Source organism: Lolium rigidum, chromosome 1 (genome assembly GCF_022539505.1).
Source record: "Lolium rigidum isolate FL_2022 chromosome 1, APGP_CSIRO_Lrig_0.1, whole genome shotgun sequence".
Taxonomy (NCBI): domain Eukaryota; kingdom Viridiplantae; phylum Streptophyta; class Magnoliopsida; order Poales; family Poaceae; genus Lolium; species Lolium rigidum.
Window position 1 is genome coordinate 254,862,166 of NC_061508.1, and position 23,468 is coordinate 254,885,633.

The 23,468-nt window shown below is 43.9% G+C and overlaps 1 protein-coding gene across 1 annotated transcript; it reads right to left on the bottom strand.

Annotated features, from left to right (window-relative positions):
• Positions 1–11,393: 11,393 nt before the first annotated feature.
• Positions 11,394–12,790, bottom strand: LOC124683530 (peroxidase P7-like). The gene is made up of 2 exons (XM_047218028.1): positions 12,502–12,790; positions 11,394–12,269 (listed from the first exon to the last, which is right to left on the bottom strand). Exons 1-2 carry the CDS (start codon positions 12,724–12,726, stop codon positions 11,517–11,519), a joined length of 978 nt encoding a protein of 325 aa, XP_047073984.1. The 5' UTR covers positions 12,727–12,790; the 3' UTR covers positions 11,394–11,516.
• Positions 12,791–23,468: the final 10,678 nt, after the last annotated feature.

Sequence of the window (23,468 nt, forward strand, 5' to 3'; positions counted from 1 at the left end):
ACCTCGGGATTTTTACAGAAGGCCCTATTTTCCCAGAAGACTCACGGAGCTAGAAGGGCAAGTCAGGTGGAGGCCCGAGGGCCCCACACCCTAGGGCGGCGCGGCCCAGGAGGGGGGCGCGCGGCCCTAGCATGTGGCCCCCTCGGTCGGCCCCCGACGCCCTCCTTCGGACTACTTATTGCCTTCGACCTAAAAACGCACGGGAGGAAGTCGAAGTCGCCAGAAACCCTCCAGAACGCCGCCACATCGCGAAACTCCGTCTCGGGAGCCGAAGTCTCCGTTCGGCACTCCGCGGGACGGGGAATTGGAGGAGATCATCGCCGCCGTCACCACCGACGCCTCTACATCAACCAGCCATGTTTCCCCCATCCATGTGTGAGTAATTCCCCCGCTGTAGGCTGAAGGGGATGGTAGGGATTGGATGAGATTGGTCATGTAATAGTGTATGATTGTTAGGGCATAGTGCCTAGTGTCCGTAATTGGTACTTTGATGATATTGTTGCAACTTGTTATGCTTAATGCTTGTCACTAGGGCCCGAGTGCCATGATCTCAGATCTGAACATGTTATTACTTCATCATGATATTCATTGTTTATGGTCTTACTCGCAAGTTGTATACACATGTCGCCGTCCGGAACCAATGGCCCCGAAGTGACGAAATCGGGACAACCGGAGGGGATGGTAGTGATGTGAGGATCACATGTGTTCACGGAGTGTTAATGCTTTGCTCCGGTACTCTATTAAAAGGAGTACCTTAATATCCAGTAGATTCCCTTGAGGCCCGGCTGCCACCGGCTGGTAGGACAAAAGATGTTGTGCAAGTTTCTCATTGCGAGCACGTACGACTATAATTGGAACACATGCCTATTGATTGCTTTGTACTTGGACACCGTTTTATTATTATCTCGCAAATGCCCTGCTTGATTGTTACATGAGTTTCTCTCATCCATGCAACGCCCGTTATCCGTCCCCGTGCCTACAATATTTTAATCCCGTTGTTTACTATAATCACTACTGCTGTCTCTGTTACTCTGCTGCTGTTATTTCACTACTGCTACTGCTATAAAACTATTACTATTGATAAACTCTTGCGAGCAAGTCTGTTTCCAAGTGCAGCTGAATTGACAACTCCGCTGTTAAGGCTTTCAAGTATTCTTTGTCTCCCCTTGTGTCGAATCAATAAATTGGGTTTTACTACCCGCGAAGACTGCTGCGATCCCCTATACTTGTGGGTCATCACGTATCTATAATTTCTTATGTTCCATGCTAGTTTTATATACACTTTACATCATTTTCATGCATTTTCGGGCACTAACCTATTAACAAGATGCCGAAGCGTCAGTTCCTGTTTTCTGCTGTTTTTGGTTTCAGAAATCCTACACAGGAAATATTCTCGGAATTGGACGAAACTAAAGCCCACGGTCTTATTTTGCACGGAGCCTTCCAGAACACCTAAGGAGAGACGAATAGGGGCCAAGGGGGCCCCACACCACCAGGCGGCGCGGCCAAGAGGGGGGGCGCGCCCACCTATGGGGTGGGCCCCTCGGGCGCCCTCCGACTTTGCCCCTTCGCCTATTTATTCTCTCCGTCGCGAAAACCCTATTACCGAGAGCCACGATACGAGGAAAGTTACTGTGACGCCGCCGCCGCCAATCCCATCTCAGGGGATTCTAGAAATCGTCTTCGGCACCCTGCCGGAGGGGGGAATCATCACCAGAGGGCTCTACATCACCATGCCCGCCTCCGGACTGATGCGTGAGTAGTTCATCCTTGGACTAAGGGTCCATATCAGTAGCTAGATGGTTTGTCTTCTCCTCTTGTGCTATCATGTTTAGAACTTGTGAGCTGCCTAACATGATCAAGATCGTCTATTTGTAATGCTACATGTTGTGTTTGTTGGGATCCGATGAATATGGAATACTATGTCAAGTTGATTATTGATCTATCATATATGTGTTATTTATGTTCTTGCATGCTCTCCGTTGCTATTAGAGGCTCTGGCCAAGTTGATACTTGTAACTCCAAGAGGGAGTATTTATGCTCGATAGTGGGTTCATGCCTCCATTGAATCTAGGACGATGTGACGAAAGTTCTAAGGTTATGGATGTGTTGTTGCCACTAGGGATAAAACATCAATGCTTTGTCTAAGGATATTTGTGTTGATTACATTACGCACAGTACTTAATGCAATTGTCTGTTGGTTGCAACTTAATACTGGAAGGGGTGCGGATGCTAACCCGAAGGTGGACTTTTTAGGCATAGATGCATGCTGGATAGCGGTCTATGTTCTTTGTCGTAATGCCCTAAGTAAATCTCATATTAGTCATCATGATATGTATGTGCATTGTTATGCCCTCTCTATTTGTCAATTGTCCAACTGTAATTTGTTCACCCAACATGCTATTTATCTTATTGGAGAGACACCACTAGTGAACTGTGGACCCCGGTCCATTCTTTTACATCTGAAATACAATCTACTGCAATCATTGTTCTCTGTTGTTCTTTGCAAACAAACATCATTTTCCACACCATACATTTAATCCTTTGTTTACAGCAAGCCGGTGAGATTGACAACCTCACTGTTAAGTTGGGGCAAAGTATTTTGATTGTGTTGTGCAGGTTCCACGTTGGCGCCGGAATCCCTGGTGTTGCGCCATACTACACTCCTTCACCAACAACCTTCACGTGGCCTTCATCTCCTACTGGTTCGATAACCTTGGTTTCTTACTGAGGGAAAACTTTCTGCTGTACGCATCACACCTTCCTCTTGGGGTTCCCAACGGACGTGTGCTTCACGCGTTATCAAGCTCTTTTTCTGGCGCCGTTGCCGGGGAGATCAAGACACGCTGCAAGGGGAGTCTCTCACACCCAATCTCTTTACTTTGTTTATTGTCTTGCTTTACTTTATTTTATTTTCTGTTTTGTTTGCTTTCTTTATATCAAAAACACAAAAAAATTAGTTACTTATTTTACTTTACTTAATTTAGTTTGCTTAGTTTATTTTTATTATTGTTAAAATGAATACTCCTGAGAACACTAAGTTGTGTGACTTCACTAGCACCAATAATAATGATTTTATATGCACTCCTATTGCTCCACCTGGTACTACAGCAGAATTTTATGAAATTAAACCTGCTTTACTAAATCTTCTTATGAGAGAGCAATTTTCTGGTGTTAGTTCTGATGATGCTGCTGCCCATCTTAATAATTTTGTTGAACTTTGTGAAATGCAAAAGTATAAGGATGTAGATGGAGACATTATACAACTGAAATTGTTTCCTTTCTCCTTAAGAGGAAGAGCTAAAGATTGGTTGCTATCTTTGCCTAAGAATAGTATTGATTCATGGACTAAATGTAAAGATGCTTTCATTGGTAGATATTATCCTCCTGCTAAAATTATATATTTGAGAAGTAGCATAATGAATTTTAAGCAATTGGATAATGAACATGTTGCCCAAGCATGGGAAAGAATGAAATCTTTGGTAAAGAATTGCCCTACCCATGGATTGACTACTTGGCTGATCATCCAAACCTTTTATGCAAGATTGAATTTTTCTTCACGGAACCTATTGGATTCAGCTGCTGGAGGTACTTTTATGTCCATCACTTTGGGTGCCGCAACAAAGCTTCTTGATGATATGATGATCAACTACTCTGAATGGCACACTGAAAGGACTCCACAAGGTAAGAAGGTAAATTCTATTGAAGAAACCTCCTCCTTGAGTGATAAGATTGATGTTATTATGTCTATGCTTGTTAATGGTAGATCTAATGTTGATCCTAATAATGTTCCTTTAGCTTCATTGGTTGCTCAAGAAGAGCATGTTGATGTGAACTTCATTAAAAATAATAATTTCAACAACAATGCTTATAGGAATAATTTTGGTAACAACTATAGGCCATATCCTTCTAGTAATGGTAATGGTTATGGTAATTCTTACAACAATAGTAGGAGTGTACCCTCTGGTCTTGAAGTCATGCTTAAAGAATTCATTAGTACACAAAATGCTTTTAACAAATCTGTTGAGGAAAAACTTGGTAAAATTGATGTTCTTGCTTCTAAGGTTGATAGTCTTGCTGCTGATGTTGATCTTTTAAAATTGAAAGTTATGCCTAATGAAGATAAAGATATTAAGTCATTTTCTACAGCAAACGCTATACAAGTTCGAATTAATGACAATATTAGATTGATGGCTGAATTGCATGCTAGGTGGGAAAGAGAAGAAAAACTTGCTAAAGAGAATAATGTAGCTAAAGTTTGGACTATTACCACCACTAGTAATGTTGATGCTTCACATGTTGCTAAACCTCCTACTATCAATGGTAAAATAATTGGTGTTGGCAATGTTTCTACTCCTAGTACAAAGCGTGCAAAATTGTCTGAAACTGCTGAAACTGTTTGTGATAAAAGTGCTGAATTTTTTCAGAGTATTGGGGACAATGATCCCATTGCTTTAGATCATAATGGTTTAGATTTTGATAATTGTCATATCTCTGAAGTTATTAAGTTCTTGCAAAAATTTGCTAGAAGTCCTAATGCTAGTGCTATAAATTTGGCCTTTACAAAACATATTACAAATGCTCTCATTAAAGCTAGAGAAGAGAAATTAAAACTTGAAACTTCTATTCCTAGGAAGTTGGAAGATGGTTGGGAGCCCATCATTAAAATGAGGGTCAATGATTTTGATTGTAATGCTTTATGTGATCTTGGTGCAAGTATTTCTATTATGCCTAAGAAACTCTATGATATGTTTGACTTGCCACCATTGAAAAATTGTTATTTGGATGTTAATCTTGCTAATAATTCTATAAAGAAACCTTTGGGGAGGATTGATAATGTTCACATTACGGTTAACAATAACCTTGTCCCCGTTGATTTTGTTGTCTTGGATATTGAGTGCAATGCATCTTGTCCTATTATTTTGGGAAGACCCTTTCTTCGAACTGTTGGTGCTATTATTGATATGAAGGAAGGAAATATTAAGTATCAATTTCCTCTTAAGAAAGGTATGGAACACTTCCCTAGAAAGATAATGAGTTACCATTTGATTCTATTATTAGAACAAATTATGATGTTGATGCTTCATCTCTTGATAATACTTGATTTACACTTTCTGCGCCTAGCTGAAAGGCGTTAAAGAAAAGCGCTTATGGGAGACAGCCCATTATTTTATTTCTGCAATTTTTGTTTTATATTTGTGTCTTGGAAGTTGTTACTACCGTAGAAAACTCTCCTTATCTTTACTTTATTGCATTGTTGTGCCAAGTAAAGTCTTTGATAGTAAGGTTGATACTAGATTTGGATTTCTGCGCAGAAACATATTTCTAGCTATCACGAATTTGAGTAGAACTCTCTGTAGGAAACTTAGAAAAATCTGCGAAAATTCATGAGTGATCCCCAAATATGTACGCAACTTTCATTAAATTTGAGCTTCTTCATCTGAGCATGTTAAGTGCCTCTAAAAAATTCGTCTTTACGGACTGTTCTGTTTTGACAGATTCTGCGTTTTATTTCACATTGCCTCCTTTACTGTGTTTGAATGGATTTCTTTGCTCCATTAACTTTCAGTAGCCTTGGGTAATGTCCACAAGTCTTGTGGACTTTAAGTGAGGCTTTCTAGACGTGGAGAGCTGTAGCTAATGTTTTATTGAGTTCTTGCAATGTGTCACTACAGGACTAAAGTGGATTAAAGTTTTTTGAGTACTAACCCCTCTAATGAAGTTTATGAGAAGTTTGGTGTGAAGGAAGTTTTCAAGGGTCAAAAGAGGAGGATGATATATGATCAAGAAGAGTGAAAAGTCTAAGCTTGGGGATGCCCCGTGGTTCATCCCTGCATATTTCAAGAAGACTCAAGCATCTAAGCTTGGGGATGCCCAAGGCATCCCCTTCTTCATCAACAACTTATCAGGTCACCTCTAGTGAAACTATATTTTTATTCTGTCACATCTTATGTTCTTTACTTGGAGCTTCTATGTGTTTTTTTAGTTTTTGTTTGAATAAATTCGGATCCTAGCATTCCTTGTGTGGGAGAGATACACGCTCCGTTGTTTCATATGAACACTGGTGTTCTTAGCTTTACTTTTAATGTTCATGGCGAAGGTTGAAAGCCGCTTCGTTCATTGCTATTTGGTTGGAAACAGAAAATGCTCCATGTGGTAATTGGTATATGGTCTTGAATAATTTGATACTTGGAAATTGTTTTGAGCTCTCAAATAGATCATGTTTAAGCTCTTGCATCATGTAGTTTGAACCTATTAGTGGAGAACTACCGTAGAGCTTGTTGAAATTTGGTTTGCATGATTGGTCTCTCTAAAAGTCTAGATATTTTCTGGTAAAAGTGTTTGAACAACAAGGAGACGATGTAGAGTCTTATAATGCTTGCAATATTTTCTTATGTAAGTTTTGTCTGTACGGGTTCATACTTGTGTTTGCTTCAAACAACCTTGCTAGCCAAAGCCTTGTACTGAGAGGGAATGCTTCTCGTGCATCCAAAACCTTGAGCCAAAACCTATGCCATTTGTGTCCACCATAACTACCTACTATGTGGTATTTTTCCGCCATTCCAAGTAAATTGCTTGCGTGCTACCTTTAAAATATCATTCCTTGTCTTTGCAATACATAGCTCATGGAAAAAAAGCTTAAAAACTATTGTGGTATTGAATATGTTGCTTATGTATCTTATTTATTATAAGTTGCTTGTTGAGCGGTAACCATGTTTCTGGGGACGCCATCAACTGTTACACCTTTGTTGAATATCATGTGAGTTGCTATGCATGTTCGTCTTGTCTGAAGTAAGGGTGATTTATCATGATTAAATGGTTTGAGTATGCATATTGTTAGAGAAGAACATTGGGCCGCCAACCAAAGCCATGTATCATGGTGGAAGTTTCAGTTTGGACATTAATCCTCAAATCTCTTATGAGAATATTATCTGTTGTTGAATGCTTAAGCATTAAAGAGGAGTCCATTATCTGTTTTCTATGTTGTCCCGTATGGATGTCCTCAAGTTGAGATCTATCAAAAACGAGAAATCAAATGCGATCTATCTCCTTGGACCTTTGTACAGGTGACATAGAGGTACCCCTTTGTGACACTTGGTTGAAACATATGTAATGCAATGATAATCCATGGAAATCCGAGCTAATTAGGACAAGGTGCGAGCACTATTCGTATTCGATGCATTAGGCTTGCAACTTATAGGATGTTTTATGCATAACACATATGAATTATTACTACCGTTGACAAAATTGTTTCCATGTTTTCAAAATAAAAAGCTCTAGCACATGAGTAATCCCCGCTTCCCTCTGCGAAGGGCCTTTCTTTTACTTTATGTTGAGTCAGTTTACCTACTTCTTTCTATCTTAGAAGCAAACACTTGTGTTAACTGTGTGCATTGATTCTTACATACTTTCTTATTTTCATTCATCATATTACTTTGTATTGACAATTATCCATGAGATATACATGTTGAAGTTGAAAGCAACTGCTGAAACTTATATCTTCTTTTGTGTTGCTTCAAAACCTTCTTTTAAGAATCTATTGTTTTATGAGTTAACTCTTATGCAAGACTTATTGATGCTCGTCTTGAAAGTATTATTAATGAAAAGTCTTTGCTATATGATCAGTTGTTTAGTCATTATCTTTTACCATTGCTTTGAATCACTTCATTCATCTCATATGCTTTACAATAGTATTGATCAAGATTATGATAGTAGCATGTCACTTCAGAAATTATCCTTGTTATCGTTTACCTACTCGAGGGTGAGTAGAAACTAAGCTTGGGGATGCTTGATACGTCTCAAACGTATCTATAATTTCTTATGTTCCATGCTAGTTTTATGACAATACTCACATGTTTTATATAACTTTACATCATTTTGATACATTTTCCGGCACTAACCTATTAACAAGATGCCGAAGCGCCAGTTCCTGTTTTCTGCTGTTTTTGGTTTCAGAAATCCTACACCGGAAATATTCTCGGAATTGGACGAAACAAAAGCCCACGGTCTTATTTTGCACAGAGCCTTCTAGAACACCGAAGGAGAGACGGAGAGGGGCCAAGGGGGCCCCACACCACCAGGCGGCGTGGCCAAGAGGGGGGGCGCGCCCAGCTATGGGGTGGGCCCCTCGGGCGCCCTCCGACTCTGCCCCTTCGCCTATTTATTCTCTCCGTCGCGAAAACCCTATTACCGAGAGCCACGATACGAGAAAAGTTACCGTGACGCCGCCGCCGCCAATCCCATCTCGGGGGATTCGGAGATCGCCTCCGGCACCTCGCCGGAGAGGGGAATCATCACCGGAGGGCTCTACATCATCATGCCCGCCTCCGGACTGATGCGTGAGTAGTTCATCCTTGGACTAAGGGTCCATAGCAGTAGCTAGATGGTTGTCTTCTCCTCTTGTGCTATCATGTTTAGATCTTGTGAGCTTCCTAACATGATAAAGATCGTCTATTTGTAATGTTACATGTTGTGTTTGTTGGGATCCGATGAATATGGAATACTATGTCAAGTTGATTATTGATCTATCATATATGTGTTATTTATGTTCTTGCATGCTCTCCGTTGCTAGTAGAGGCTCTGGCCAAGTTGATACTTGTAACTCAAGAGGGAGTATTTATGCTCGATAGCGGGTTCCTGCCTCCATTGAATTTGGGACAGTGACAGAAAGTTCTAAGGTTATGGATGTGATGTTGCCACTAGGGATAAAACATCAATGCTTTGTCTAAGGATATTTGTGTTGATTACATTACGCACAGTACTTAATGCAATTGTCTATTATTTGCAACTTAATACTGGAAGGGGTGCGGATGCTAACCCGAAGGTGGACTTTTAGGCATAGATGCATGTTGGATAGCGGTCTATGTTCTTTGTCGTAATGCCCTAAGTAAATCTCATATTAGTCATCATGATATGTATGTGCATTGTTATGCCCTCTCTATTTGTCAATTGCCCAACTGTAATTTGTTCACCCAACATGCTATTTATCTTATTGGAGAGACACCACTAGTGAACTGTGGACCCCGGTCCATTCTTTTACATCTGAAATACAATCTATCGCAATCATTGTTCTCTGCTGTTCTTTGCAAACAAACATCATTCTCCACACCATACGTTTAATCCTTTGTTTACAGCAAGCCGGTGACATTGACAACCTCACTGTTAAGTTGGGGCAAAGTATTTTGATTGTGTTGTGCAGGTTCCACGTTGGCGCCGGAATCCTTGGTGTTGCGCCGCACTACACTCTTTCACCAACAACCTTCACGTGGCCTTCATCTCCTACTGGTTCGATAACCTTGGTTTCTTACTGAGGGAAAATTTGCCGCTGTATGCATCACACCTTCCTCTTGGGGTTCCCAACGGACGTGTGCTTCACGCGTTATCAGTCAATAATAGGTCAGGAAAAACATACCTTTTAATTCACCTAACCCTTTACATTTTTTTCGAAATGGAGACTCTCACACCAGCCTCTGCATCGAGTGATACATACAACTTTTATTGATGACTATTAATTTTAAGTGTACGCTTTACAAAAGATTACATCATGGGTCACACAAGATTGAGACATGAATCAACAATCTAAAAACAAGAGAAAACATGTGGCGATTCTGCGCTACCATGTTAATCTAAGATCAAAACGCCAGCCGAACTGGTTGTATATATCCCGTGCAACCTTCTCTAGCCAGGGTGCACCCAATATCCAAGTCTTGGCGTTTCTCTGTTGGTTGTAGGAATGACCACATACTGATCCAATGTGTAGCCATTGGTATTACTTGCATAAAAGAAGTTGATTTTGCATTGTTAAAAATATAATCATTCCACATCGATCATAATAAAGCGCAGACACCAACTCTGATGTGCACTTTATCTTTCTTTGGTACACCCTCTAACCAATGCCCAAACAAGTTCGCAATATTTGCGGGGGGGGGGCGTAATATTAAAAATCATATAGACTACACGCCATACCATTTTTGCAAAGGGGCAAGCGATAAATAAATGTTGTATTGTTTCATCTTGATCAAAAAAACAACATCTACGACTCCATTGTCAGTACCTCTTTGCTAAATTATCTTCTAATTTTAAGTGGTACTTTCATCTTCCAAATGTATTTACGTAGAAACTTTGTGTGGTCATTCGTGTAATATGGATACAAAGATTTGACCGAAAAAATTCCAGACATTGTTAACTTCCAAATAAAAACATCCGGTTGCACAAGTGTATGCATCTATCCTCCCTGTTTCCCACAAGTTCCTGTCTAAAACCTATGTTTAAAGGTACCTGTGACATAACATGAGCAAGTAAACTTGTTTGCGTTGCACAATGTTATATAGGGAGGGATATTGTTGGGAGAGAGGCGTATTCCCAAGCCATGTATCTTCCGAGAAACAAGTTACTTCTCCATTACCTACCGTGAAGGACCCGCGTTTGAAAAAAATCATCTTTCGATTTCATCAAACCGCGCCAAAAAAAGGGAATCCATAGATTTTGCTTTAACTTGGGACAACGATTTTGAATGAAGATATTTGTTTTTTATAAGTTGTTGCCATACACCCTGTTCATTTAGCAGTTTAAAAAGCCACTTGCTGAGTAAAAACTTATTTTTTTTATCTCTAGCACTTCCACACCTAGGCCTTGATTCTTGGGTCGGCACATGATGTTCCAACGAGTCAGTCTATACTTCTTCTTAAGGCCATCACATTGCCAAAAAAAAAATTTGATCTAAAAAAATCCAGTCTTTTCCTAATCCCTTTTGGTGTTTCAAACAAAGAGAGCATAAACATCCGCAGGCTAGTTAATACTAAATTAATTAGCACTAACCTATCAACATAAGATAAAAGCTTTCCCACCCAACTTGCGAATTTCCTCTCGAAACGGTCCTCGATGGCCTTCCATTCACTATTTTTTAGTTTGGGGTGATGAATTGGGATTCCCAAATATCTAAAAGGAAAAGAACCGGCCTCATACCCGAAGAGAGTTATGTAATCTGTCTCAACTTTCTTTGCTTTGCCAAAGCAGAGAACTTCACTCTTGTGGAAGTTAATTTTCAGCCCAACAGCTCCTCAAAGATACATAAGATTAGTTTCATGTTGTGGGCTTTCTCTAAATTATGTTCCATAAAAATGATTGTGTCATCAGCATATTGCAAAATTGAGCTAACCCTTTACATGATGTGAATTCCTTCCTATTGTTTTTTGCAAGCAACTATGTGAACTATGATCAGTGTTTGTGATGGATGTAGAATAATACCAACTGGAAATTAGTATTTTTAGTATATTCATAGAATAGAACCAAAAATTTATTTCTCGGGCACGTTAAATACACTTAAGATGATGCCCTTGCGAAATCCTGGCTAATTTATGAGAACATTACAATGCGACCATATTGTAGACAAATAAATTAAGATGCAAAAAAAACTTAATACAGGTATAATTTACTTATATTTGATACAACCTGCACATTTGATAAATGAATCCAATATATATTGGGTAAGCATCCTCTTTAGCATGGAGCCGTCATTAGTTGGCCTTGGAGCAGTGGAGTCTCACCTCCGTGGGCATTCCCATTGGCGGGGCTATATTCCCCATCTTCACCATGGCCTTGGCAAAGTCCCTCCCGAAAGCATCATTGTCAGAACCGTACATCACCACAAGGCTGTCCAGGCCGCTACCGCTGTATAGAGCCTGGTCGGAGTTGAGGAGACCCTGATGCGCGATAAGGTCACGGTAGTAAGCATTGTCGAACGTCCTGGGCGTCTCCTTGTCGAACGGCGCCTTGCCGGCGTCACCGGAGGGGCCTTGCAGCGGGCACATCTGCCGCCTTGTCTCGGCAAAGGAGGGGTCGATGTTGTACTTAGTGTCGCTGGTGCCGTAGATGCGTTCTCTGTAGTTCTCGCAGTTGGACATCCCGACGGTGTGCGCGCCGGAGAGCGCGGTCAGGTCGCGGGCGTCGAGGCCGAGGTCCCCAAACATCTGGATGAGGCTGCCGAGGTTGTCGTTCGCCTTGGGGAGGTGCTGCGTGGTGAACCCCTTGTTGGGGGCGAAGCGCGAGTCCTTGCGACCGAGGGGCACGTTCCAGGTGGGACCTCCGAGCTGGGTGACGGCATCGCGGGACGCGAGCGCGAGCACGTCGGCGCAGGAGACGGTGGCCGGGCAGTCGCGCTCAAGGGCGGCCTTGATCTCGTCGATCACGGTGAAGCCGGTGAGGGACAGGTTCGGCTCGGCATCCTTCTCGCTCTCGGGCCCGTCGAGGAGAACCGAGGCATCACATCCCTGTCATATATGTATGATTGAGAATTGTTATGAAGACGTTGTACATAGTAGTAGACTAGTAATGGAGGCGTAGGAAAACGGTTGCCAACACAATTTACAAACATAGTACTCCCTCCGTCCCAAAATATAAGGCGTCTAAGGACTGGTCAAAAGTCAAACTTTACTAACTTTGACTAAATATATGTAGTTTCGCAAAAAAAAAGAACATAGTATATGTAGAAATGCGCCGTACGTTGACAAAGCAGTCATGGAAGAAGAGGCGGAGTACTGCAGACGCCATCCTCCCGCCGCCGACCCTGTTGGCCATTACGGACGACACGATGCGCTCCGCGTTGGGGCATGTCATTGCGTAGTACCCGGCGGAGAGAGGATCGGCGCCGTTGGCGGTGTGCGCGAGAGCGACGAAGAGGAGCAGAGCCAGTACTGTGACCCAAGATGAGCTCCTGGAGGACGCCATCTATCGACCGATGGTGAGATTATACGAGAAACGATCTCTGGCAAAGAGCCAAGGAGAGAGTGAAATGTTTAATTGGCAAGCTTGCTAGCTAGGTTGTAGCGGATGAGTGGAAAGCATGAAATGTGAGCAAACTTATATAGAGTTGGGTCGCTCGAGCCTTCTCCGCGCTCTAAGAGTGGAAAGCATGCGCCGATGCTCTGAATATTCACAAGGTCTCCGGTGTTTTTGCGTCGTCGTGCTTCTTGGTCGGAACTCTGACGAGGTCAGGATTCAGGAACGGAAGAAACTCTAAACCAAAAGTGGAGGGATTTTGACAGCCCAACTAATACACGTACCTGAATTCGTCGACGTGCATATGTTTGCTTTCATGGATGTAACTCTCTGCAAGAGGGTTTGATTGTTTTCTTAACTAAGCCCGTCCACTTGGGCAGCTTGAAATGCTATTAGAACCACATGTCTCTTCTCCACTTGGGCCGTTTGGCTAGTTCAACATATATATGATTACGATATCATCGCCAGTTTCCACAAGGTTTCGAGAAAATAGTGTTTGAACCAAGGACGCCGGAATGTGCTAGTGGAACGTGGATCTAGGCGCATTTGGTTTTTTTAAATATAATAACTGCTATTTAAAACTTATAAAATTATTGAAATAGATTTTTGAAATATTATCTTGACACTTAATCGTGTATTTTTTTTAAAAAAATATGATTGTATGTGGTCTACAGGAAAATGATAAATTATCTAAAGAAATAAAAAAATCATTTTATCCTTTTTATGTAGGCAATATGTGATCGTATCTTGCCTTAGTCCTAGACTTGGTATTGGTGTTTGCATTTACCTGGATTTATTCCAGGATTTAACCGACGCTATGCTTTCAGTTGTAGGTGACGTGCCCGTCAACAACGAGACGCCAGTGGTGACTTCGTCAACCTGAAGATATGCCGACTCAGTCCCTCGAAGGTGCTCATAGGGGTAGGATGTGCATGCGTGCGTTCATAGGGATGTTTGTACGTGCGTGTTTGTGACCGTCCGCGTTGTACTGTATTCTCAAAAAAAATTAAATAATTGCACAGATAACTATCAAGGTACATGTGTGAATTATTTCATTTTTTTCTAGAACATGGATTTGTTTTTTTGAAAAACAGGTCCATCTATAGCCATGTTCACAAAATCCAGGTCGTTCAAAACGCCTAAAATGTATACCTCACGTAAGGTCTTTCACAATCCATTGTATCTTAGCGCGTTATCCTAGATAGGGGTATATGTTAAGCCACAAAAACACTCTAATACATATCTACATTTAATGATTTTGTGTACATGTTTTTATGGGATTGGCCTATCAACTGATTTTGCTTATGCCTTCGTCAAGCATTGTATCTTAGCTAAGATACAACACCAATCTCTTTCCTCAATTAATATAGTGACACGTGAGCAAATTATATACACATATTTTGAATTTCCAAAAAATTGAAACCAAAAATTCGCATGTAAATTTTCTCGTGCTACACGCTTAGAAAGTTGTTTCATAAAAAATCGACTTATCATGTGACGTGTGTAAAAAAGACAAAATTCAGTGCTCAAAATAATGCTTTTCACAAGATAAGTTTTCTCTTTCTTATATAGACTACAAAAAATATTGGTTTTTTGTGAAACTTGACGAACGAACATATATTATGAAGATGTACTTGTAAAAAAATTTGTTAAAATTTTTTGACATTTCAAAATATGACTTTTTGGTAGAGGGTGCATACGCACCCGGGAGCCGAATTGAATTTCCAGCATTTTTAAGATACTCTCATTGTGAAAGGCCTAAGTGACCAGGTGATCACACACTCTCGTTGCAACTAGCTATAGAGCATACGAAATGTACGAAGAACAAAAAATCATCCCGTACAAGCCTGACATAATTCAAAAGATCTACACATTTTTTGTAATCTGAGATTATGATTTAGCTAATTTGAAGTAGAACTTCGACATTTATTGTGGATATGAGGGAGTAATATATTTCATTGCTCTGATTAAAAGTTTGAGTTCGCCTCCAGAAAAATTATAAGGAAGCTTGTACGTCCTTTATTTGTTAAGTACTTTATTGACTACTTCATAATCTGATTCCGTTTGATTTCCAACTCATGTTTTCATATGTGCGTTCACACGCGACTCTCAAGGGTAGCGCGTTGAACGCCATCATTTGGAGCAGATTTATTTATTAGTACGTCATATCTTCAAGTTGGTGCATTATTGGTGATTGACGTGACAATACTATAGGGATAAGTATTTTTTTTTGTTCTTTACAGGGTACAACTATCATTGACCGGATATATTTTTTCGATAAAGGAAATATATTAATATCAAAGATACCAATTACACCTAGATTCTGCAACAACGCAACACCTTAATGGCAGTATGGATGCAAACAGTCAAACAAGAGAAAAGAAATAAAAGTCCCGCTATAGCATCTCAGATCTAGCAACAGCAATACATCCACCACCATGACAACACCTGAAATATAGACTCTCCAAAAGCGACGCCTCCAAGAAGGGAATGGTGCACCAGCACCGTCATCCCTCGACCAAAGGTCTTAGGTTTCACCCTGAAGATAGTCCCCGCTCTCAAAACAATGCCTCCAACAAGATCATTGTCAGACACAACCAGTTAAGGCCAGACCTTTGGTTTTCACCCTCAAAGGTAGGACTATGAACTTCACATGTGCTGTCGGTCCCACTTTCATACCACTGCTGCGGAACCCGGAACGCCAAGCAAGTCCCTCAACATCGCGGAGACTTGAAACTCCCTTAGCTAGTCCACCAATCCGGCATTCATGATATTCCTTCTTCTGACTTCACCATGGAACAAAACGTCACTTGATGTCAACACAGAATAGAGCTTCGCGTTGCTCCCTCCGGAACCAAACGGTCGGAATAAAAGCATGGGTGCGCGCGACCGAATACCACCCGATCCAGCAAACTCCAGGCAAAAGATGCACTGTTCCATTCACCGGCGGAGCTTTCCAGAACTCATCACTCTAGCCAGATCAAATCAGACTGACCTCTGATAGGTCTTCATCTTCGCATGCGAGAAACCCGAGGACCGCCACCAAAACAAAGCTATACCAGCAGCCCTCACGCCACCAGTCACTCCTGCCGGATCACCAGAGAAGAAGAAGAGGCGCGCGCGGAGCACCGATGATGGCTTGGCTGAATCCCTGGATCCTGCGATGATTGGGACCTAGAGGACCCAAATCATGCGTAGATTACTGCCACCACCGAACCTCCGCTCGGGGCGGAGGCCGCCACGCTCCATCCACTCCTCCATGCCGATCGGCGAAGTGAATCAGGCCACGGCCAAGCAGTCGTGCCGCCTGGCATCCTCAGCCTGCGCCTGGCCACCTCCCATGATGCGCCGCCACCGCCACCGGAGACGGCAGCGGCGGCGGCCTGAGGGACGGCTGCTGGGGCTTGAGGACGGGGTCCTCTAGGAGGGGGCGACAGGGGAGGTAGGGTTTCCATTGACTAGATATATATATCCTACATATTTGTTGCTAGTCTTAGTAGTAGAAAGAAGTGTATTGAGAGGGCATCATATTAAAAAAAATCACTATTCGCAATTACATCACATATTTTGTAAGGGATTTATACTAACTCTGGAAATTCATGTCCCAGTTCTGATAAAAAATCATGAAATGTTTTACCATTCCAATTATTATCAAAGTTAAGTATAATTTATTCAACATTTTAAATATATAAAATACACTAACCCGAAGTGTGGTGGCCAACACAAATAGATAGATGCGTTTGTCGCAAAGATTGGTGGATTTATCTTTCATCATGTCATGTTCAGATATTTACTATAACGTCTTTTCATGGGAGAAAATCATAGTATTAATATTTTTTATCCTCGGATAACCTTGAGTCCTTGACAAGTCAAAAGACATATTTCTTCCTAGATGAAACATACTTTAGGAGGTCGACCACTGATCCACATTGTTTTACACCATTTTGTCTATCAATGACTACTTTTTGAATAATGTCCAGCAAACCCACAGGGTATCATCTATCACAATACAATGAATATACTGACCTCAGCCTTACATCTAGGACCTACATTCTATGAGGTGCTTGGCTTGTGATGAGATATTAATATTATCTAGACAGAATTAATAGATCCATATTCTCTTATATATGTGACCTTGTGATTGTGGGCAAAAACTATTACCATAATTTGTTTTGAGGATGAACAGTGGGTTTCCTCACTGTGTATTTTTTATTAAACTATTACCATAATAGAGATATAACTGTATACATTTTCAGGTCATGAATCCTTAAAAGGGTAAATTCTTTTTCTAGATCGATTCTTTAATTCGAAATTCAATTTAGGTACTGTACTATATGATATGATCTGCATTCTAATACAACCTATTTACATTTCTCTATAGTATTATGGAGCAGGGTTGGTATTTTATCCAGGATAAATACGAATCTCTGTGTTCTTTATTCAGGCTAAATACGAATCTCTGTGTTCTAATAAATTCTGGAACTTAATCAACATCCTTCGTGGCTTTGTCTCTTTTTTTTTAGCTTCTCTTGAGCTTTTCCGGGTTTGTGTGCCCAATTTCACTCGTTTCTTCTCCCGGCCGGGCTCAGCCCATAGTTTCCAGGGCCCAACTCCTCGTCACCTTACTCGACCCACTGCAACAGCAGGCTCATTCGGCCCGTGCTGATCCCTAAGCGGGCTGGTGCGCACAGATGATTCACGAACACGGACGCAGGAATCATCCACCACTCGCCCCCTACAGCCCAAAAACCCAAATACTCTCTTACCTGCTGTCCTAAAAATGTTTTCGCGCCCGCACGATGTGTAGTTCGGGCGTCCAATCCGGCATCCTCAGGCCGAACCCAATCTTGCAGGAAGCTATCGGCGGCGCCGGATGACGCTGAAAGCAAGCATGGCCCAGCTCTGTTGGTCAGACATGACTAGTTTCCCCCAAAAATATTAACTTTCTCACCATTATTGGCGTCATATCACCCCGTTCCCCTTCTCCGGCTCTAATTCTCGACATTTCCCCCATGCAAACCATCATCTTGCTCCACCATCCAACCATGAAGGTGAGGCAGTACGTCGCTCCACGCACGTTGGCACCGGACGCCCTCGCTGCCAAGCCTGATCCCGCGAAGAAGAAGAAGGCGCGGACATCCAGCGCCAAGGAGCGGCCGGAGGGAATGACCGACGCCGAGTGGACGTTCGACATCCAGCATCGCTCGGTGGAGAACACCAGCGCCGCTCGAGGGAGGCGAAGCTGAAGGCGAAGAGGGCTGCGGCAGCGGTGGCGAAGCAGGCGGCATTGATGGAGCGGACCACTGCCATGGCGGCGCCCCATATGCTTGAGCATCCGTTCGACCTTGGCACGTGGAGCAGTAGACAGGGCATCGTCTCCTTGCCGTCACCGTCCACCGCATCACCGTCGCCGTTGTTCCTTGACGCCCAAGGTAACCCACCCCACCTGTCCCGCTTCTCGGCGAGCTGCCACGATTTAGACCCGCTCGTTGGGTTCAACCCCAACACCTTCGCCGCCCCAAACACCTTCGCCGCCCCAAACACTTTCACCGTCGGCGACCTGCACATGCTGGCCGGATCGCCTGAGCTCCAACGCACTCTCTAAAGTGAAGGCAGGCCTCCTCCTCACCCCGGCTAGCAGCAGTTCGCTGCGAGCAGCAGCGCACAAGCGCCATCCGGCGCGATGCCGGGCGATGCCATCTTGGAGGACATGATCATCGACGGCACCAACGGGTAGCCGTCCTTCACGCAGCAGGAAGCCGATGCGTACACCGAAGATGAGGAAGAAGGCGACGATGTTGGGTGGGAGAACAACGTGTACACCTACGTCGAGGCCTCCGAAGAGATCGCGTCGGCCGTCGCCGACCCCAAAGGCAAGAAAACGAAGGCTGCCACGGCATCGGGCGCGGACCCGAAGAAGAAGGCCAGCGGGCGCGGGCCAAAGTGGAGCTCGAGGGAGGACGAGTGCCTCGCCGAGGAATGGAAGACGGTGAGCATCGACCCCTTCATTGGCGCCAATCAGAATGCGAAGTCCTATTGGAAGAGGGTGAAGGCGGCGCTCGGCGAGCACGCCACCACGCGTGCGAAGCAAGCCGCGAAGATGGAGGAGGTGGCGTCGGCAAGATGGGCGTCAGTCATGGAGAGGCAGGACATCAAGCTCGACCTGATCAAGGCCAACATCGTCGCCAAGAAGAGGAAGGACGAGCTGGCGATCCTGCTCGCCGACACCAGCGGCATGGACGACGACGTCAAGGCGTGGTGCTCCGCGCAACGCGCCACGATCCTAGCCGAGAGTCGATCTCCGTCCGCGCCCTAGCCAGTACCGCGACTCCTGCGACGGATACTTCTCCACCGGCCACAGACACTTCCCCGTCGACTGCCACACCGCCATCGCCGACCGGTACGCCGACGACACGCACCATCGTCCCCGATTCCTCGGTGGAGGAAATTGCTTGATTGACGCGGCTATCTAATGCTAGCTGGCAAGCGTGCCTCCTTTTTTGGTTCGCTAGACATTGATATGCTGCGATTTGCGACGATGTGTTCGTCGAGACTTGTCATTTGCGAGGATGTGTTAGTCGAGACATTGATTCTTTTGTGGGCATGAAATCTATTTGATCGCCGTATGTTTTTCAGTTTGAAATTTGGGATGAACGTTTGGGGGATGCGCCTGGATGCCGATGCTCCCCTATTTAGGGGTTACCTGCCGGCACCCCCAATACAGGTAGACGCCGGACGATGTATGGGCAGATGAGTCGAGATGCTCTAAAAAAGAGACGCAAGAATCAAAGAATTATCTTTACTTTCTTAAAAAAGGAGTTGTTTTTCCTACCGAAGGGTACACAACACAAGGCCTGAGATCCATTAAGCATCGTGAGAGCGGGCTGTTGTTTATCAACGGATATGGAACCCATTGAATACTACGTATGATATATTGTCCGAAACTAATTGAAAGCCCATATGTTGCCATAGATATCCCAAACTTTTTGGCACATATGTAATTATATATAATACATATAAAATTCCTGTGTAGAGAGGAAGATAGCCATATCATGTTGAAGACAAATGCGATTATATCTTGCTAAAAAATGTATTCGACAAAGAATCAATAATTTTACATCATAGGCATGACTAAGATTTCATTCGGCTTGCATCATATAGATGGCTTCAAGTATACTCATGCTCTTCAGAACAACACGATTTTTTTTTATCGCGTTCATTGTTGTACGTAAGACATTACCATATTCTTCGAAGTAGGCTTTCGCCCCGCTATATTAATATAGCACAAGATCGATACATCATAGGATCCATGGCTGGGGCAAACAGCACAAGCACGCCCAAAAGAAAACACAAAAGAAAGACAAGAGAAACTAATGCCGAAAAAGGTCGGATCGACGAAAACGGAGATGCCTCGCCACTGCTGCGCCCGCCGAAGAATATCCACCACAAGCCTAGCACATGGAAGCCCCGCGTACCAAGCAACACCTTCAAGAAGGGATGCGACGATGACGACGCTGCTGCCCGGAGTGAACCTAGGGTTTCCCCCGGTACGCGCAAGGACAGGGAAAACAGGGCTTCACCGGACGCCCTTCAAGAAGGAAGGGTGGCGCCCGCGGGCGTCACCGCGTCGGTGTCGGCGGAACCGACAGGGATTTCTCCCGACCCTCGTAGTCCCGCCTTGGACGCTCCATCGTGCTCCACCACACTTGCCGCCCACCACCTCACGCCACCACGGCCTTGCAAGCACCACCGCCGTCTCACCGTGACCAACGAACTGGGGACATCAGGAACAAGATGGGCCAACCGGGAGCGAGAGGTAGCACGACAACAGCCACGTCGGAGGGAACCGCCTCCACCGCCACCTGCGGACACCGACCGGACGCGGTGACCAGATCACACCAGGCCCATCTGGCCCGGCCGAGCCCGAGCGGGCTCGTGAAGATCCGGTCTCCGCGCGCAGCGTACGTGCCGCCGGCAGCGCTACCCCCCACGCTGGCCGCCCCACCGTCCGTCACGAGGACCACCGCCGGGGAGGGAGCCGGCCCGCCCGGACCCAGATGGGGCCCGAGGGGCCCAGATCTGGGCCAGGCAGGCGCCGTCCCGAGCCCCCACGCCGTCCCGCGGCCAAGCAGCCGCGCCGCCGCCACGGCGCCACCCGCCGCCACGCCGCCTGAGGGACGCGCCGCCGCCGGAACCTCGTCGACCTGGGTGCACCGCCGCCAGCCCGCCAGCCCCGCCTGGAGAGGAGAACGCCGGGTAGAGAAGGGCCCCCGCCGCCGGCACCGTCCGGGCTTTGCCCGACGGCTTCCGCCGGCGGCGGCGGCGGGGGAGGGCGGAGGAGAGGGGGTGGAGGAGAGCTAGGGTTGGACGCCCTGGAGTCGCCCGCGGGGGAGCGACCCGAGGGCAGAGCCTGGCGGTACTACAATGGCAATAGCTCAGACATTACCATATCACCGAACACTCTTTTCTTTCACTCTAGTCGGTCGAATAAGAGACACTCTGTCTCGTATTTGTATTTGCTAATTATAACTTGAAATGCATTGTACATTCATGTCTTAAATTAGTTATTAATAAACTAATATTAAGACACTCTTGCGCTTGCAACGGAATTCTTTTGAAGGAGCAAACACATGTGCTTACCAAGGAACAATAAACATTTGAAAGAGCAAATGTCTCATGCTTGTGTCATGCCTCAAATTAATTGAATTCTACCAGAAAATTAATGGTATATTACCAGAGAGAAATTAATCAGCTGATGCCTCGGTTGAGCTCATACCATCAAAAAGTTATTCAATTGTTTGTCCTTTCTACAGGTTAACAAGCCACGCATTTTCAATAGTTTCAAGCACATCTGCACAACACCAATCAGTCTGCAAATAGGTAACAGGAAAAAAAAGAGCTAGTAAGAGGAAAAAATAAATATGCTTCGTAATAATAAAATATGCTTCAGAATGATAAAATATGATTTGGAATGATAGAAGGACTTCCATGTAACAGCCACATGATACATTGCATTTTCCGGTGGCAGAGCATGTAATATTTCCTAACTCGATCTGACAAGGCAGGGGTAAAATACGAAATCAAAAATGTTGTACCGACCATCGCGACATGTTTGAATTAAATAGTAAGATTTACTAGCATCTATTCCGAGTAAAAGAGAGTACTCAAGTTATTTTTATAATTTTATGTAGCATCATGAATTGATTGGGAATTCCACGAAAGTGCCGAAATGGTATTCACAATAATCCTAAGCTAGAGATCTCACTGCAACGTGAAAAGGAATGTGTTAGTTTTTGTTGAAAAGCAGAGAAGTTCTCGGTATGAAGTTCTCCACTGACAGATACATTTGAGCAGAGTAAATTACCACCGAGGGTCCGAGAGACACACGAATTTCAACAGGGAACTTTTTGAGATGGGTGATAATTTATTTTGAAACATCGGCAGGAAACAAGATAGGGAAACATCAAAAGCTGCACATGACTCCAAGCATTGGTTTCATCTGCCGCCGATAGCATCGGATTACACAGGGATTGGAGTTGTACGAATGAAATATGGTCAGTATTAGCAGACAGCTAAGCTCTCAACAGTTCATGCATCAGCGCAACAGTGTGAGTGCGCAGAAGATCTGCATCCAACGGAATATGTTTGCCTGCGTTCGCGGCGGGTCTTCAGCTAAGACAGTGCTCACGTACAGGCTAGAAACAAAACTAAAATTTGGAGAAAGTACAACAGCACATACGAAGTCCACAAGGAAACTACTAAAGCTGAGCAAGCACTGAGCTGCAAAGATTTGTTAATAAAGGTAGAGACAAGGGTCTCTGAGCTAGATCTCTGAGTCCGTAGTACTTTATTATGTCCAATGTGCTGAAACAGTATTGTTTTAGTAGTTAATTATTGGTTGTCCTCTAGAGTTTAGGAGAGCATGTCTGTGCCCTCGTGCTCTAACCTGCTGCATTTTGTCTCATCCTATATTTTAACCCTACTAGATATTCGATTTCAGTAGAGCAGGGTCCGGGGCTCCGGGCATTATACATGGTAGTATTGTGGAAACCAGCTCTACAACCACAAACATTGTTTAAACTGTATTACTTGCAGCTGATAGACACAGCAGGGATAGTCCAGTTCCAGTGAAAAGACTTAAGATGTACTGGTGATATATCTGACTCAAATAAATCATAAATATTTTGTCATACTATGTTTTTTCTGTGGTTATCTTGTCATGAAGGTGCATACTGTCTAATGAGTACACTAAGATATAACATAGTTTTGTCTTCTTATAGTTACATCAATACCATGGATATCTTCCTGGGCCTCAAGATTAGTCGAAGCGCAATTAGGCATCAAACAAAATAATTAGAGTATGCAACTACTCAATTATATTTGTTCGGATAATATGTGCATATGGTCGAATAAGCGCCTGAATTTCTGAGGACATCGGTCAAATATTCTCTTACTCTTATAGTCTGGTTATGTAGTTTAGTGCACTGCTTTCAGACCCCTGTAAAGAGAACACAGGAAACTCAGATCTTCTAATACTCCTGAAGGCTGAAAACTGAGATCATCTCAGTCTGCTAATTCATGGCCACATATCTGGAAGATTAACGTTCGGAGAGATGGCTGGACAGCAGTATATTTACAAGTTCTCCACCTCCACCGCTCGATCTGCTTCCCCACAGCATGCGTAGAACCCG